The sequence below is a fragment of the Fusarium verticillioides genome, chromosome 1 (assembly GCF_000149555.1).
Source record: "Fusarium verticillioides 7600 chromosome 1, whole genome shotgun sequence".
NCBI classification, from domain to species: domain Eukaryota; kingdom Fungi; phylum Ascomycota; class Sordariomycetes; order Hypocreales; family Nectriaceae; genus Fusarium; species Fusarium verticillioides.
This window is the reverse complement of record NC_031675.1, coordinates 5,730,248-5,748,176: the sequence shown is the minus strand read 5'-3', so window position 1 is coordinate 5,748,176 and position 17,929 is coordinate 5,730,248. Positions and strand designations below refer to the sequence as shown.

The window sequence follows — 17,929 nt, the reverse complement described above, 5'->3', positions numbered from 1 at the left end:
TTGACCTGGTTTTGGCCCAGTGGGGGGGATTAAGGTAGACCCACTGAAGATCCGAGGAAGTGCACTAAATCCGCGGTTTCTCCCCTCATTCAGTGATGGCTTCACTCAAACGCCAGATGTCAATCGCCATGATGAACTCCGGTATCAAAGCCGTAATTCGCCGTAGCACACTACGTAATCGTATCACAGGCCTCAGCTGAGTCTTTTCTCCCTCTGTACTTTACTACAAATGGTTGACTACTCCGCCCCCATCATCAACCCCCAGTTTCATGCCCCACCCCCACAACCAAAAAGTGCGGAGAGATGAAGCTTCAACCTCATGATAGGCGCCTTCGGTGTACTTCGGACCGAGCATGTGGACTGCCAAGAGAACCATTGGGATGTAACGAGGGGTTATGAATACCCTCAGTTTCCTCATCAGAGAACTCATCTCTTTCACAGTGTAGTACCTAGATACCCCCAGTCACCGCCATCATGCCCTCTCACGTACACGACATCGCGTCGCAAGACGTCCACAAGCAGATCCAACAGCTCATCCACGAGCTCGTCAACATTAAAGACACAACAGGCGAATTCCTCATGACCCTGGCAGACGGCCGCATCATCGACACAAAAGGCTGGAACGACTGGGAGTGGACCCACGGCATCGGCCTCTACGGAATATGGAAGTACTACGAGATGACCGGCGAGGACCAATGGCTCAAGATCATCGAAGACTGGTTCCAGGCCCGTTTCGCAGAGGGTCACAAGGGGAAGAACATCAACACCATGGCTGTCTTCCTCACTCTGGCATATGTCTATGAAAAGACCCAGAACCCTACATATCTTCCTTGGCTGGATGCTTGGGCTGAGTGGGCGATGCATGACCTCCCCAGGACAAAGTACGGTGGTTTCCAGCATATTACGTACCTTGATATCAACGAACAGCAGCTCTGGGATGATACACTCATGATGACTGTCATGCCGCTCGCCAAGATTGGTCTTGTGCTTAACCGGCCTGAATACGTCGCTGAAGCAAAGAAGCAGTTCTTGCTGCACATCCAGTATCTCTTTGATACAAAGACTGGATTGTTCTTCCACGGATGGACGTTCAAGGATGGCGGACACAACTTTGCCGATGCACGATGGGCGCGCGGTAACAGCTGGGTCACCATCGTCATTCCCGAATTCCTCGAGCTCGTTGGTATTAAGGAAGACGACCCCATCGGCTCACACCTCATCAACACGCTCGACAGCCAATGCGCCGCTCTTGCAAAGACACAGCGCGCAAACGGCCTATGGAGCACCCTTCTCGACGTCCCTGAATCAGAGGGTTCCTACGTCGAGGCCAGTGCGACAGCGGGTTTTGCATATGGTATTCTCAAGGCGGAACGCAAGCGATATATTGGAAAGGAGTACTCTGAGGTAGCTGTCAAGGCGATCAAGGCTGTTTTGGAGAATATTAGTCCCGAGGGAGAGTTGTTGAATACTTCGTTTGGAACAGGTATGGGGCATGATTTGCAGCATTATAAGGATATCCCTAGGACGAGTATGCCTTATGGACAGGCTATGGCTATGATGGCCTTGGTGGAGTTCTTGAGGGCGTATAATTAGATTTCGGAGAAAAAGTAATGAGATTAATTGCGATAACGAATCATTTTTTGCGTCTCATGATGTGCATGTAAGAGGTGACTAGCCAAGCGTACAATTTTACTGACCCTCTGCGATCAAATTGCCTGGAGTACCATCAGACTTGAACGTACCCGTCGCCTTCAAATTCCTCGAACTCTCGCCCACGGCAATCGTGAACTCTCCATCCGTAACCCTCCAATTCTGCTCCTCCACATCCCAGTAGCTCAAGTCCCTCCTCGTCAGCTCAAACTCAACCTTCTTGCTCTCACCCTTCTTCAAAGCGACCTTCTCAAAGCCTCGGAGAACACGAACGGGATGGTCTACCTTTGATGTCGCGGGGTACGAGAGATACAGCTGAGGAACAGCCTTGCCATCCATGGAGCCCGTGTTGTTGACGGTGATCGAGGCAGTGACAACAGTCTTCCAGAGGTCGGGATTGCCTCCTTCTTCACCTCCAGCTTGTGAGGGCGGCTGTTCGATATCGTAGCCATCGGGGTACGGATAATCGCCCTTCTTGACATCATCAGCTGAATCAATGTAGGGATAAATCCACTTCTTCAGCTTGCGAATGTTCTTAGGCCACAGACCCTCCTCGACATCGGGGATCTTGTCATCCAACTTAGGCGGCTTGGCGCTCATAGACGATACACGCGAGGCTGGAAGTCCTGCCACAGCCTCCTTCACTGAGATCTTCAAGTCCTTGTACTCAAAGGTGGTGTACGACAGACCATAGCCAAATTCATACCGAAGGTCCTTGCTGTACTTGTCGAAATGTCGATAATCGACGTACAGTCCCTCCTTGAAGTCTTGCTGGGGAATAACTCCGTTGGGGAGATACAAGATCTGAGCGCCTTCGCCGTAATCAGGGAGAGCCTTGCCAATTGTGTAAGGGAGCTTTCCACTTGGACTCTCATCACCGAACAGAATGCTCGCGATAGCATTTCCACTCTCCTCGCCAGGCAGATTAGCTGTTAGAACAGCCTTGATCCTTGGGTGGTTGATCCAGTTCTCCATGACAACAGGCCCAACAGCATGAATGACCACGATAGTAGTGCCCGTTCCGTCACCGCAAAGGTTTGCAACCTCCTGGATAAGCGCATCGCCTCCTTTCTGTAGATTGAGATCGTTGCGGTCACCTCGAACGCTGTTCCAAGACAAATATCCCTCTCCTGCGTCGGAGTTGGCAAAGACTAAGCAGACATCTTGCTCTGTGACCTTCTTCGGGTCTTTGATCTTATTGGAGAGGTGTTCGGTGACTTGAACTTTGTCTTCCTTAAAATTCTTTCGCAGCGCCTCGACGGGAGTGACGAGGAATGGAAAGTCGGCTGCACCACTGCCCCAACCTGATCCGAGGGTGCCTTCATTGCAGCCTTGGTCAGGGCAGTAATTGAGTCCCTTTCCAGGACCAGCATCATCGCCAAAAATGCCGATCTTGATCTTGTCCTTCTTTTTTGATTGATTAGCCAAGTTGCCCTCGCGGCTCAGAGGCAGTACACCGTCATTCTTGAGGAGAACAGTGCCTTCGATAGCAATTTGACGAGCTAACTCGGCGTGATCCTCCTGCACGTTTATGTACTGGTTGACGACTTGCTCTTCTTGGGGTGAAGGACTTCCAGGTGCCAGCTTGCCCTTCTTGTCATACGTCCATGACGAAAAGTTCGGGCCCTTGTTCTCGTCCTTATCCTGGCCAAGTTGGTAAAAAGAGGCGACAATTCGAAGCGCCATGTCGTTCAGTCGATCCACCGGCAGAGACCCATTCAGAACAGCCTGTGTAAGACGTGGACCCCAAAGAGAATCTCCATCTGCCCATTTGAGTCCATCGCCAGGCATACTCATGTCCAGCCCAGCAAGAGCACTCGCGACACCAGATCTCTGCGCCAACCAATCCGACATGACGAACCCCTGAAATCCCATCTCATCTTTCAGAATGCCGTTCAGAAGCTTCGAGTTCTGGCAGGCATACGAGTTGTTGACCATGTTATACGAGCACATGACACTCGCAACACCAGCCTTGACAGCATCCTGGAACGGCCATCCGTAAATCTCATGTAGCGTGCGATCATCAATATTGGATGAAATGGCATTCGGAAGACCCCATTCCCACGCCTGGCGGAAATGCTCCTGCTCATTACCGATAAAGTGCTTGATCGTCGCCATGACTCCAGAATCTTGTATTCCCTTGATCGTCGCAGCACCAGCAATGCCCTGCAGATAAGGATCTGGACCAAAGCCCTCCCAATTTCGTCCACCGGCGGGAGCTCGCCCAAGAGGTCCGATGGCTGGACCGAGAATGACATTGACACCTTTTCCTTTTGCTTCCTTGCCATGAGCTCGTCCACGCTCATACATCAGTTTCTTGTTGAACGTGGCACCAACCGTGATACCTGCTGGCCAGGCAGTCGCATTATCCGCGAACCGTATCCCAAGAGGTCCATCTTGCAATGCCAAAGCTGGAAATCCGACGTTGTTTGCGGCCCCAGTCGTGCCGACTGCTAAACCCATGCTCCATCCTGTTCCAGTAGTGATGTTGACTTTTTCCGCCAATGTCATTTTACTAACCAGCTCAGCAGCTCGATCATAACTCTTGGCCCAATTTTGCGAAGAACCGCCTTTCGGGCTGGGGTACCATGGTGGCGAGTCTCCCTCAACGGGCGGTACCTTGATCTTTTTCCAAGCAAAAGCTCCAATTGCTGAGATGACGAGCCAAACGACTACAAGAGTGCCAATGACGGTGAAGCAGCATTTCTTCGCGCGCCAGCTCCGGAGATATCGTAGACGCCGTTTACCCGCAGTGTCATTCTTGTTCTTGTTGAGATAATCAGTTGCGTCGATGTCCGAGTAAGCATCGGAATCGTCGCTTGTGTCAAAAGAAGCACGGTCGGCTCCGTTGAGAAGATTCTCCCTACTTTGATCCATGATAGAAACGGACCGTGGTTAGATGTGAGACATGAATTCCATTGTTGAAGGAATTCAGGCTGATTGTTGAGGGTTATGGAGGATGCATGGTTATCTAATCGTACCAAGACCAGAGGCTGCGTCACGTCGGGTCGCATTCCAGGCCAAGCTTCCCCTGGACGGTTTAGGGGATCATCACTCCACATTGGATACCCTAGATCAATGAGGTTTACATCAGGTACAGAGCGATATGCACTCAGTAATAAGTAAAATAATCTTGGAGGTTCGCTATGAGGATTTCTTTTTAATTCTTGTTGATACGATATGTCTCCTGCAAAGCAATGCCGTACATCGTTGATTCTTCAGATCAATACTGAGAACTTGTTGGGCTCATTTTGAAGGAGCTAAGTACACTGCTTGTACAAGTGATCCAATCAAGAACAGCCAAAGCACAAGATGAAGCTACAAATGAATATATGAAATGTGACGAGAGAACTAATCCAAGCCACCATTGGACCATAATTAACCACTGTTCGAAGTATTTGCGCTGACAAGTCATGCCGATTGTGTTGACTTACAACCTGGACCAGAATTGAGTGGGCCGGCTAAACTTCGGCAACTCAAACTCCATCTTGAATTTGGCTCATCATCAATTCCACGTCTCCCGACAGCTTCATCACCGACATCCCCGTCCAAGCCGCCCACCATGTCGATGTTCCGCGCCAAGAAGCTCGATCTGGGTTGTTTCGTCAACGTCCGCACTCTGCGCGACCACACAAAGCGAAAGGTCTTTGAGGCCCACGAGACCGAGAGGTGCGCAAACTCTTCCCCGCCGCACAACAAAACGAACCATTATCTACGAGGAGGAAAAGGCTAACTCGAGGCCGACAGACAAGCTCTCCGATACATCATTCGCAACACAACCCTCCCACCACGAGTCCGCGCCGAGGCACAGCTCCAATTGACACAGATGCACTGCTACACTCGACCAACGCAGATCCGAAACAGATGTATCATGGGTGGTCAAGGACGTGGTGTGTTGAGTGACTTCAAGATGACTCGAGTAAGTTCGATAAAGAACGGGGGGTTGTGGATTGGACTGACGGTTGTAGTACAATTTCCGAATGGAGGCTATGGCTGGAAACTTACCTGGTGTGAAGCGAGCCAGTTGGTAAAAGAGCCGAGGACGGAAACGAACGAGAGGAAATGTACGACTACGCACCCGTTATATACCAAAAGCACTCTATTACCTGTGTCGAAGAGTGGTCTAGTGGTATCCGTCCTAGAACCTATAAACTCTCTCATTCCGCACCTAAAATACTTCTCCCACTAGGTTGCTCTTCGATTTTTGCAGTTCACGAGTTCGAACACAGACCACACGGGGAAATGTACGATTACACAAGTTAGCGTGTTACGATATTTTGGGTATCATAGACACGACTGTACAATACAAGAGGAAATGAACTAGAGCGTTACTTTTATGATGGTCTACACGAAGTGAACAAACGCTTTATGCCTGACGATTGATGCAGCAGAGAGGACTAGGAAGATGATATGGGACCCAGTTCCACGGGGAGGAAGGTCCATGACTGCGGAGGACATGGGCGAGCAGACCAGTCGTCCTACAAGAGACACAGTTGGCAATGCTTATGTCTGAGGGAGCGCATACACCATGTCGCATGACTTGCCTCGAAGGCAGCCAACATTGAGTCGTTCAGGCAGATGAACTTTGTCTGGGTTTGACCACTGATGTGTCGGCTGGGTACAGTAGTCTCGCTGTTGAGTTTACTGATACAAATGCTAAAAAGCTTGATAACCTCAAGGAGCAACAGAACTTGAGGCTGTAAGAGAAATTGTCAAAATAAACTCACCAGCGAATCCTCTCATAAGTCTATGGTAGGTGAGTACAGTAGTTTTCTGAAGTCTGATCATTGGTCTGAGTAAGTTTCGAGGATAAAAATAAATATGGGGTCCATGCACTCACTCTTTTTTGCCTGGCTGCCTACCTACAATTGCCACCATACTTCATACATAAACCAGCCAACTTCTCCCCCTCCACAACATCATCAAATTTCGTCCCCAACCTACACGCAAAAGAACCGTCAAAATGGGTGGAGGCGATCTTAACTTGAAGAAATCCTTTCATCCCGCGCTGCGGCGCAATCAACAGGCCGTCTGGGACGAAGAGCAAAAGGCCCTGGCCGAGCGCAAGCGAACAAAGCAACGCATCGAGGAAATCAAAGAGGAACTCAAGAATGAAGAAGTCCAACGACAGCTCGAGGCTGCAGGAGGGAAGAAGCGCGTTGATCGCGTTGACTGGATGTACCAAGGCCCCAACGACGGAGAAGGCGGCACGACAGAAGAATCAGAAGCCTACCTGCTGGGCAAGCGGCGTATAGACCACCTTATCAAGGGCACAGAGCATAAGAAGTTAGAGAAAGAAGCGGGGGCCGAGAGTTTCATGGCGCTGCAGAATGCGAATACTGCGAGGGATACAGCTGCCAAGATTCGTGACGATCCGTTGCTGGCTATCAAGCGACAAGAACAAGCTGCCTACGAAGCCATGATGAACGACCCGATCAAGCGCCGACAATTACTGTCCTCGATGGGAATTCACGATGAGAAGAAGAAGGAAAAGTCACGGAGGAGAGAAGATCGACCCGACAGGCATCGAAGGAGGCATCGTCATCGCAGCGCGGACCCTGACGATAGACATCACAGACGACGACGTTCAGATTCGCGATCGCGAAGTCCACGACGTCGTGATGATTCGAGAGAAGGACGGCACAGGCGAGGCAGAGACGATAGTCGAGAAGATCGTTCGCGACGAAGACACGACGATTCTGAGGACAGAGAACCTAGACGTGAGCACCGCTCGCGCCATGAACGACCACGCGACGAGCGCCCCCGCGAAAGTCGAAGGGATTTCCGAAGAAGCTACCCCGACTCTCGCGACAGGCGACCACGATACAACGAAGAAGACGATAAAGCCAAGGAGGAAGAGCGTCAGCGCAAGTTAGCCGCCATGCAGTCTGCGGCAACAGAGCTCGATGAAGATCGCGCAAAGCGTCTTACGGCACTGGAACAACAGGAGGCAGCGGCTCGCGAAGCAGACGACAAGGCACGAGAGCGCGTCGGTGACCGCAGCTTTGTGAACAAGCTACATCAACAAGTAGGCCACAAGGGTCTAGCGGACCGTATGGGCGGATCGCGTCGGGGATATCAACGGGACGAAGATTAGAAATGGATTCTACAACAGGAGGCCTCTGTTGAGTTGCACATTTACGTTTTGAACGACACGGTTAGATTGGTACGGTACTATCAGGATGAATTATCGGTACAAACCGAATCAAGGTTTTAATAGAAACAAGTCTTGTCTAATATTGAACAAGCTGGCTTTTTTCAGTGTTGCAATATCGCCTCTTCCGCGTGATACCTACTTTGTAATACCCTCTGCGGGCGGAAAATAAACGAAGCCACTTTGATGTTACGATTCAGTCGCAAAGCCACCATGAATCGTCACTCAACTCAAATTCAGGTACAAGTTTCAGGTACCGCTTCTCTCTCATGCAGTGGACATGATTAGTTATTCGCAATGATTTGCGACGTAACATCGTTGTCATCAACTAAACACTATCGAATTAAAGACTCGGAGCTTAGCCTTAACCCTCTTTGGCGCATGCAATTGAACCGGGACCTTAAAAGAGGCAATCTTGGTAGCGACGGGTGAAAGAGCCAATTAACGCGACGGGTCGACGCTACTGCAAGAAAAAGAGAAAGTGGTTCCACAGGATGTGCAGAAAAAAAGGGGACACATTTAAAGAGCGACAGAAACAAGCCCCCTAACTTCCACTGATTATCACCAGGGCTATTCTGTCACGCTGGTGCATATCCCCTCAAGAGGCGCCGAAAATAATCCCTGCCCGCTTTCCTCGCTGTCGACTCCACTGCCCCAAGGCCTAGAGTTCCAGTGCCCCCCATTTTCCCTTGCGCTGGCCGGCCTCTCTCTGACCTCAACTTCCATTCCATTTCACAACCTTGCATCTTCTATTCCTCTCCCGCGACGTGGAAAAACGACCATTCATTCCCTTAACCCCTACATCCAACGGAATCAATTCGCCTTGCCGTCTATCGATATCTACCAACGGTTTCTTTCTCGCCTGCGAATTATCGATCTGCGCGCGCCAGGGCCCTGCACGGGAACCGAGATTCAACTTATTTCAAGCGACGCGAAAAACCACAACGGTCTTTCCCTTTTTCCCTCTTCTTCTGCAAACTACGGCGTAGCTACGACTTGAATCACATTTGTCAGAATGCCTGCTCTTTGTGGAGGATCTAAAACTGTGCAGCGAAAGCTGGTGTTGCTGTGCGTAACATACGATGAGCGATGGGAGGGCATTGCGCTGATCTGATTTAGGGGTGATGGTGCTTGTGGAAAAACATCGCTGTTGAACGTCTTTACGAGAGGGTATGTTACTAGGGAGATGCATGTGAAAGAGAGAGGCTCATTGATTATAGCTACTTTCCTACTGTCTACGAACCCACCGTCTTTGAGAACTACGTCCACGGTACGATACACGGCTCTTCTGCGTACACGCATCGCTAACGAACGCAGACATCTTTGTCGACAATGTGCACATCGAGCTATCCCTCTGGGACACAGCAGGCCAGGAAGAATTCGACCGACTACGCTCCCTATCCTACGGTACCTACCTCTGACACCTAACTCCATCCAAACTAACACCTGCCAGACGACACAGATCTCATCATGCTCTGCTACTCCGTCGACAGCAAAGACTCGCTCGAAAACGTCGAATCCAAGTGGGTAGGCGAGATCGCCGACAACTGCCCCGGCACCAAACTCGTCCTCGTAGCACTCAAGTGCGATCTCCGCGAGCAGGGCGAGGAGGAGGAGAACGAATCGGGCGAACCTCGCGAGAAGCGCCCCACGATCAACTACGACCAGGGCCTCGAGGTGGCGCGCCGCATAAACGCCCTCCGGTACCTCGAGTGCTCCGCCATGAAGAACAGAGGCGTCAACGAGGCCTTCACCGAAGCGGCGCGCGTTGCGCTCAGCGTCAAGAAGGATCGTGAGGAGGGCGGATGCACGGTTATGTGAACATGATACGATACGAGCGTTTATTAATATCCAATACGAGAGTCATTCCCCATCGAATGTGATCGAATGAACGCAGGGATGTGGACTCTATTTGGCTCCCATGGTTTATTTATTTTTGGCCCGCTATGGGTTATTTCAGTGTACATATCGTGCGGCATAAGCACATAGGGAAACATGGTGTTCTGCGTTGTTTTTCTCTGCTATTTATTACTTGCAGGCTATTTTTCGCTCAGGAATGCGAGGTAAATTAGCGGGAGGAGTAGACTGACTACTCATGTTAAGGAAGCCATTTTCGTCACGCTCTAGCTACAACTACTTTATTTTATTTATGTCTACCGATTACCTACACCTGACGACGATTGTCTCGTCTCTTCAATTGTTCATTTAGCGCGTGTTTCTTTATGAGATGATGCTGGTGAGACCAATGTGCCGAGACTTTGAGGGGCAAAAGTGCACAGCCACGCTGATGAGGGATCACGAATGAGATATCAACACAGTGAAGCCAAGCATTGAGAAGATGATGGACTGTAGATCTTTTTTGATCCACAGAGATCGTAGGCTACTCTACTACTGTAAGGATTGAGGATCACAATCAATTAAGTTGCGGAGTGTAACCGTTGATAAACTCTAAACCTGCAACGTCGACACTTTGAAATTCCTCACATCTTGGCAAACACGTTACATTCCTCTCAGCTGCACCCCTCACCTTAAGCTGGTATGATATCAGAGGCATCACATTGAAACTGATCATCTTTCTTACACCAATAATTTCATCTCTTGATGCTCTGAATGTCATCACCGTCTACGCCACTGATACCGTCATCTCTGCTTCGTGATTGGCTGGACCCTTGCTACCCTGCGCGCAGGCATTGACGTCACGGTAATAAAGCAGGTTTGAAGTTTGGGCGATCGTAGTTGGGAATGGCATCACTGGTAGGGATGGGGGAGAGTAGAAATAGAGGCCAAGAGACGCCTAGATTCTTGTGAAAAGCTTCTTTCAATTCTCCAGACTATCCACTTCTTCACTTACACTGAACTATCTCCACTGATCACTTACACAATATCCACTACCACTTACACGCACACTACACTACACTACTCCCAAGTCATCATATAAATCATCATCATGGGTCTCTTTGGTCGTCGTGAACCCTCCCCAGAGCCAATCCGCGAGGAACCCCCCCGCAAGCACGGCCTCTTCTCCTCCTCATCCCGCCACGAGCCCACATCCACACGAACATCCACATCCTCCCACCACCGTCACTCCCGCGGTTCAGCCTCCTCATACGACCGTCGACACTCGCGCTCCTCATCCCGCTCCCCATCTCGTCGTACCTCCAACGGCGGCGGCTTCTTGTCTCGTCTAGGTGGAAACCGCAACGAGCACGACCCTGCTGTTCTTGAGGCGAGAGAGCGAGTTCATGATGCTGAGAGGGCGGAACGTGAGGCTGATCGTGCGCTGGAGGAGGCGAGACTTAGTGTGAGGGAGGCGAGGGAGCATGTTAAGAGGTTGGAGGTTGAGGCAAAGGAGGATTCGAGGAGGGCTAAGGTCAAGCAGACTCAGGCTAAGGAGATGTCGAAGATGGGACGATCTCTTGGCCGTAAGTATTCTTGATGATGTGAGGTTGAACTTGATGCTGACAGAGAGACAGGCCACGGATACTAAATATCCATCAAAGCAACAGAGCGCTGGAGTAGTTGCACTGTATAAGTAATCTTGTTCTGTATTATGACTGTATGAGAAGAAAAGCACAAGTACACGATGGAGCTATCAAGGAGTTACGAAGCAGCGTTTTAGTTTAAGCAGATATTCTTTCACAATACCGATTTGCCTTATCCATTTTATATTAACCATAGAGATATGCCGAATACCAGATGATTTCTTGATAGCAAGATCAATGTCTAAACCATAGCATGCAGGTAAATTATATGCAGATAAAATGTCAGTATTCTCCATGAACTTCAGCGCCAGATATTGCACAAGCAGTTTAGAATCACCACGATAACACAGGATATTACAGAACTCGTTCATTCTGCAATCTACATAAAGACGACTTCAAATCTACTGTCGCATGTTCTCAGTTTCATAGTCCACTCCTACCATTGTCCTCTTTCCATCCATATGAACTCATCTCAATGCCACGTACTCAAGGGCATTGACTCTAGTCATTCTACCATCATCCACTAAAGGCAACACTCCTTCATAATTACTGACGGCTCTCCATGTTATGAGCACGAGACACACCCTCCAGAGGTCGGTGGCTGGTACCCCCGATAGGCGCTCCGCACTCGGGACATCGAGCAACTTCCATTGGCATACCGCATTCTCCGATCGCAAACTAGATCCAAATGTTAGCAGGCCTCATAAGTTCCAGGGATCGTACTCACCGGATGGCCGTTGACGCAATTGTACCAGTGTCCAGAGTGAGTGGCCAGGCCACCACGTCCGCTGACCATGGCAGATTTGATCGATGCCAGTTCCTCTGGAGTAACAGCATGATACTGAGGTTCAAAAAGTCGCGACATTTCTTCTAGGCGCTCCTTCAATTCCTCACTGTCCACAAGATCCCCACACTGAAGCAACGCATCTTCAAGAAGCTTCTTCGCCCTATCAACGTACTTCTTCACATTCTCATCCCCAGGTGTTGGGGCGGCAGTACCATCCTGCGTCTGCGCGCACCAAGTCGCCAGCTGGGATACCTTAGCATAGCATAGAGTCGCCGAAGCAAAGATTCGCGGAAGGTTTGCCTTTTTAGCTTCATTGATGAGGTGATGGCAGGTGATGAAGAAGTCAATGGTGTCCAAAAGGGGTTGTTCCTTCAGCCATCCCTGGATCACAGTGGCGTTGACTTTGCCTCTGCAGGCTTGAAGGAGTGCAACTGAGTCTTGAAACTGCACTTCCTCGGCCTTGAATATAAGCGACTTTGCTCCGAGAATGATTTGATTGTCTGGTTCCGGCGGCGATAGCTTCATAGCCTCCATCTGTACTGCAAGAGACATTGGATCACCAGTGGCACGGACACGAGCGGTCGCGATCCGGTCGATGAGAATTTTGGTGGGCTGGTGTTCCTTGCCCATCTTCTTTACCAGGTCCTTGGACATATCCCCGAGTTTCTTCAGTCGTTGGTGTCTCTTCTTGGTCAACAATTGCTGAGGCCAACTTGCAATAGTTGGGTGAGACTTTCGACTTTCGCTCAGATTTTTCTCCTCAGACCGCAGCTGGTCCTCCAATGTCTTGAGGGCCTCGCGCCCGCTGATGATACAGCGCTTGCAAATTTCATCCATGACAGCCCTGTTGATGAGCCGGTTATATCGCTTTGTGGCGAATTGCCGAATAGGCCGTTTGCAGTCTGGACAAAAGGGAATCTTTCGGGAAAGAGAACCGGTGGTATCCTTCAAGCCTTTGAAGTTGCCCTCCTTGTCTCTAGTGTAAACTTCATCCAGACCGACAAGACCATCAAGAGTCTCGCCAGTGAAGAAATGGCCACATCCAAGTACAACGATAGGACTTTCGTCAAGGTTCACTTCCGTGTATGACAAGAACTCCAGAAGATCGACTCGAGCATCAACTTTGTCGCCACATTCCTGACAGTATCCAACAGGGCAGTCCTCTCCACAGAAGCTTGGGCATTGATGACCACACTCGAGTTTCTTCGTGCATCGTTCGTCGCAAGGGAGTCGATCGCAGGGTGCTGAACACGGCATGGAGCAAGCCTTTTGGTGTGGACAAGACCAGGTACATTCCTCGATGCACGGGGCGCATGGTTTATTACATGACGAGGCACAAGCGGAGTGAGGGCACCGAACCTAGCACTTGTTAGTGAATACTTCAAACTGGGAAATGTGGCTTTTACCTCACATGCTTTAGTACAGCTACCACAGGAACGACCACCATGGCATACTTGATGACATCTGTGATTGCAAGAACCGAATGGGCGATCGCAAACTTTGGTGCAAGGATTATGGGCAAAAGACCCGTCCACTTTTCGACAGCTGCTGCATGTTCCAGTACACTGATGTCCACATGGCAGTATCTCAGGGCAAGGGGTAGAGCAAGTGAAGCTTGGCCCCTTGACGTCGACCCAACAATCCACAGCGACAGTGTGGTCACAACCAGGGACGACTTTCTCAACCTTGGCAGTACATTTCACCGAGGACAAGTTTAGCTTCTTGTGACACATCAAACTTTGCTTAATGTGACCACATGGAAGTTCAACATCATGAACCTGGACCCTACAAGGGCCGCAGAGTTCCCCGCATAGTTTGGGACACAGATGATCGCAGGTGTCTCGGACGCGAGGACAAGGCTGTTGACAGAAGAAAGCGTCATGCATGGCGTTTGAGTGGCAGCGCGCTGGGCACTGATGCCCGCATGGTTCAAGTCGTCGAGAGCAGGTAAAGGTACAACCACCTTCAGGGCTCTTGATGGCAAAGTCTTCCGGTTCGGCGCAGGTGATTTGGAGATCCTTGTGTCGTGGGCAGCATAGCTCAATCTCTTTCCCAACAGAGCCGGCTTGTGAGAGCTGATTATAGACATCAGCCCACATTGGCCTATTGAGGTACGTCTCAGAATTGCCAATAAGATACATTCCGTGTTGCGCTCGACTGAGAAGAACGTTGATGCGGTTCTCAGTGCGAAGGAATCCTACTTTACGCTGCTCGTTGCTTCGAACCAAGGAGACGATGATAACTTTGGCTTCCTCACCCTGGAAATTGTCAACCGTAGCGAGCCGAATGGTCTGAAGAAGTTGCTTCTTCTCGATCATTTTCTGAGTACCCGATGATCCTTGGCCCGTTTCATCCTCAAATCCTTCGTGCGCCAGTTGGTCCATGTCTCGATCGCTAAGGCAAATCTCAAAGTCTTTGCCGAGAGCAGCTCGCAGCTGCTGAAGTTGGCCCGTGTATGGCGTAAGGAGAGCGACGTCCTCGGGCTTGTACACTCCTTGTCGAACTATATGGCGGACCAATGCCGTCGCCATATTGGTCTCCCAGGTGTTGCTATGCGACTTGACCCGAGTTCCATCTCCGCCAGAGTCCTCTGGGTGATTGTGGTCGAGCCAAAACAGGTTCTTGCGCATACCTACCACGTCGTCGAGGTGGAAAACTGATTCGTGATCTTGCAGATTGGGATAAACTCGGCGGATGAGCTGGGAGATCTCAGGTCTCATTCTTCGCTGGACGTTAAGCTGTGCGAATGGCGCTGGTGGAAGACCCGGTTCGCCCACCGCCCGTCGCTCGAACTGGCTTCGATCCAGTTGCCAGAACTTGCCCGAAGACGACTCCAAGCTGAGTTCAAAGTTGTTGATCTGAGGTCGGAGTTGCTTGTGGTCTCCAATCTGAATGAAGTGCTCAACACTCTCCATCAGGGCAGAGATGATATCAGCCTCTCTCAACTCGCCAGCTTCCTCACACATGACACACTTGATCTTCAAACTCCGTAGCATTTCAATCTGCTTTGCTAGTGATGTGGTGGTGATTCCAATGACATCAGCTCGTGCAAGAGTTCGCTGATCCACGGCATCATGCGTTCGCTGGATGGTCTTGCGCTTCTCCTCAGCGTCGTCCAGAGACTCAAAAAGCCGTGCGATTTGTGCTTGGTGTTGTTGCTCACGCCAGTATTCAACAATGAACCATTTCTCTTCTGACGAAAGCAAACCAATATTCGTCTCCGCTCGAGCGATGATGTTTCTCCATATCGATGGCTCAACTGTGATTTGCTTCGGCCGTTTTCCGAGCCAAGATTTCAAGATGTCTTTGGTGACGACTTCGAAGCCGTCCTCATCGTACTTCTCAAACTGATTGTATATTCGAGGATATTTTCGCAATAAATATCGTTTCAATCCATCCCAACTCGGCCCTTTACGAGCCTGAAACAATGGTCCCAGCGAGCGTTGAGCAGACTCCAACGAGGCCTCATGTAAACTATAAGCCTCGCCCAGAATGCTTCTTTCTACTCCTGTCTTTTGAGTTTCTTTGCTGACGACGCGAAGGTTCTTGCTGTCGAGTTCTTCCGTGACACTGCGACCGCCAATGCGAATAATAGCTTGGATTCCGACGTCAAGCAGATGCATCAGGAACTGATCCAGAGCATGGTTCGTGTAACAGCTGTTGGTCACATATATTAGCTTAATAAAACTCAGACACTTGCTTTGCCAACTTGCATGATTAGGATCGGACCTAGCTTCGCCTCTTTCTTCACAGCAAGCAAAGTTCTCACGAGCTGTACTCCGAGGTAGGACTTTCCTGTTCCAGGAGGACCTTGAATGAGCGCATATTCTCTTGTGAGGGCCCCTACCAAGCCAAGACATTGGCCATGGTCGAGGCCTGTCGCATCTTCAATCTTTTTCAGATCGATGTCCTTCAAAGCGAGGGAAGGATCCAGATCAAGCTTAACGTCCTTGTCCTTGGCGATACAGTTGAGTGGAAACACAAATCCTGCTTTTCGGGCGTACAGTGGCGGAGGCATGCGGTTGTTCTCGCCAGAGGTTGGTAAGATCCAGTTATGGAATGCGATATGGTTCTCTCGCTTGATCTTTTGTAGATTTTTGAGGATGGGCATGAACGTGTCAGGGATGACACCGTTGAAGTCCACCAAAACGCCCATGGCGTTGTCCTGGAACAGTCGAAGAAGCACAGTCAAGTCGCTTTGCTGGTGTGTCGCAAGCTTGACAGTGATGCTTGGATCAATATTATGTGGGACAAGGCTGCTCTTGCTCGTGTCAGGGCGCCTGTGGTCCCATTGTGTACTTTTGGCGGTGACTTGAAAGAAGAGGATCCTCTTGTGTTCACCCTCCGAAGTAACAAAACACACAAGCGTCCCTTCACCCAGGCGAGGAGATCTCTGCCACCAGTCACGCTGCTCTGCAGACGACTTTTTGCGAATGAAGTATGGTGCGGAAAAGGATACAATCGCCTCCAATCCATGCCGCTCGTGGATAGCGACTCGACGGAACTTTGCTGATGTGTAGACTTGTGCTTGGCTGTTTTTGTCTGTCATTCGTCCGGCCATCAGGTTATCGGAGGAAAAGATATCTCGGAGAGTATCGTTCACTGGACCTAATGTATCATGTCTGACAAGGCGGAATGTCGAGTCGATGTACCGCTGCATAGGATCTGTCAAGACATGAGGGTGCAAGAAGTTGGTAGACGGAAGGTATTCCTCATGCTCGCTGGTGATTTCTCCCTGGGTTGGGAGAATGGAGACATCGGAGATCTCGGCAAAGTCATTGTCGTGTCTACCTCCTGGTATGGCTACCTCCTGCGGGAAAGATGATGCGACTGAGTTTTTGTCTCTCATCTTACCATCCGCTGTGGGCTTAGTAGCGACTACGCGGGCAGTTGACCCATCAACAATCCTCTTGATGATGTCCAAGCGACCTTGAAGCCCATCGTGGTAAGCCCCAGCGACGTGCTGAGCAACCACAGCAAGAATGTTGTCCAGCAACCCAATGAGCTTGGGTAAACCATCACAGAACCGAGTTCGACTAGTCTTGACGAGAAGTTCGTGTAGTGCCTTTAATACGACATCGACAAGGTCATGGAGTTCGGGATCTAGTGTACCATCTGTTCCGCCGATGGTCTTCGAGATACTGGCGCACATCCGGGACAAGAACTCAATGCCTTGTTGCCCACTCGTGCCACCGAAGAGCACATATATGGTTCCAACGAAAGCACTGATGGACAGCGGGGTGAGAGTAGGGTGAGCAATGACTCTGAGGAAATTCTCAGCACATTTGAAGCTTGATGCTGAGGTGAAAGAAGTCATTTTGGTAGTGGCATCGATCCATTCGGGGCCGTTAAACTTGTCTTGAACAAGTTCCTTGGCGACTACGTGATGTTGATCCTGGCTATCGCCATCCAAGATACCAAGAGCGCCTTCCCAGAACTTAAGAGTTTCTTCGGTTCGTTCGGATCCAAAGGAGTCGTATGGGCTACTGCGCAGAAGGCGTTTCCAGTCGTAGTACTCTTCGCGAGCTTCAGCGTCGAGGTGATTGTCTGCAGAGCGTGCAGCACGCTCATTGCCAGTACTTTCTTTATCATGGGAGAACTTGCAGTCTCTTCCATACTTACATCTTCCCCTCTGGAACTGAAAGCATGGCTGGTTCTCGCTTTTCTTGCCGTTGGCTTTGTTCTGTCGGCCAGGAGGACGACCGCCGCCTCTACCGCCTCTGGGTGCCATGACAGGGAGCGGAAAAGAAATCGAGTTGTCTTTGGGATGTCCTGTTGGTGAAACTTGTCAGTTTGTTTCCAATAAACAAGAGTTCGATGGGTGACGTACGAGCAGTGATTGCGAGGTGAAACTGA

The 17,929-nt window shown here is 50.2% G+C and overlaps 7 protein-coding genes across 7 annotated transcripts; 5 read left to right on the top strand and 2 right to left on the bottom strand.

Moving 5' to 3' along the window:
* Positions 1-474: 474 nt before the first annotated feature.
* On the top strand, positions 475-1,645 carry FVEG_00179 (hypothetical protein; the record flags this gene model as incomplete). Its single annotated transcript, XM_018886611.1, has 1 exon — positions 475-1,645. The coding sequence occupies one exon, from the start codon at positions 475-477 to the stop codon at positions 1,591-1,593; it is 1,119 nt and encodes a 372-aa protein (XP_018742200.1). The 3' UTR covers positions 1,594-1,645.
* On the bottom strand, positions 1,365-4,614 carry FVEG_00180 (beta-glucosidase). The gene has a single exon (XM_018886612.1). It carries the CDS (start codon positions 4,525-4,527, stop codon positions 1,690-1,692), a length of 2,838 nt encoding a protein of 945 aa, XP_018742201.1. The 5' UTR covers positions 4,528-4,614; the 3' UTR covers positions 1,365-1,689.
* Positions 4,615-5,212: 598 nt separating this feature from the next.
* On the top strand, positions 5,213-5,681 carry FVEG_00181 (hypothetical protein; the record flags this gene model as incomplete). The annotated part of the gene is made up of 3 exons (XM_018886613.1): positions 5,213-5,319; positions 5,398-5,569; positions 5,619-5,681. The coding sequence occupies 3 exons, from the start codon at positions 5,213-5,215 to the stop codon at positions 5,679-5,681; spliced, it is 342 nt and encodes a 113-aa protein (XP_018742202.1).
* Positions 5,682-6,613: 932 nt separating this feature from the next.
* FVEG_00182 (hypothetical protein) lies at positions 6,614-7,747 on the top strand (the record flags this gene model as incomplete). The annotated part of the gene is made up of 1 exon (XM_018886614.1): positions 6,614-7,747. One exon carries the CDS (start codon positions 6,614-6,616, stop codon positions 7,745-7,747), a length of 1,134 nt encoding a protein of 377 aa, XP_018742203.1.
* A 629-nt stretch (positions 7,748-8,376) lies between these two features.
* FVEG_00183 (GTP-binding protein RHO3) lies at positions 8,377-10,019 on the top strand. Its single transcript, XM_018886615.1, has 5 exons — positions 8,377-8,872; positions 8,924-8,974; positions 9,025-9,074; positions 9,122-9,211; positions 9,258-10,019. Exons 1-5 carry the CDS (start codon positions 8,820-8,822, stop codon positions 9,623-9,625), a joined length of 612 nt encoding a protein of 203 aa, XP_018742204.1. The 5' UTR covers positions 8,377-8,819; the 3' UTR covers positions 9,626-10,019.
* A 152-nt stretch (positions 10,020-10,171) lies between these two features.
* On the top strand, positions 10,172-11,591 carry FVEG_00184 (hypothetical protein). Its single transcript, XM_018886616.1, has 2 exons — positions 10,172-11,226; positions 11,278-11,591. Exons 1-2 carry the CDS (start codon positions 10,752-10,754, stop codon positions 11,289-11,291), a joined length of 489 nt encoding a protein of 162 aa, XP_018742205.1. The 5' UTR covers positions 10,172-10,751; the 3' UTR covers positions 11,292-11,591.
* A 241-nt stretch (positions 11,592-11,832) lies between these two features.
* FVEG_00185 (hypothetical protein) lies at positions 11,833-17,804 on the bottom strand (the record flags this gene model as incomplete). Its single annotated transcript, XM_018886617.1, has 4 exons — positions 11,833-11,964; positions 12,014-13,432; positions 13,480-15,750; positions 15,783-17,804. 4 exons carry the CDS (start codon positions 17,802-17,804, stop codon positions 11,833-11,835), a joined length of 5,844 nt encoding a protein of 1,947 aa, XP_018742206.1.
* Between the last annotated feature and the right edge of the window lie 125 nt (positions 17,805-17,929).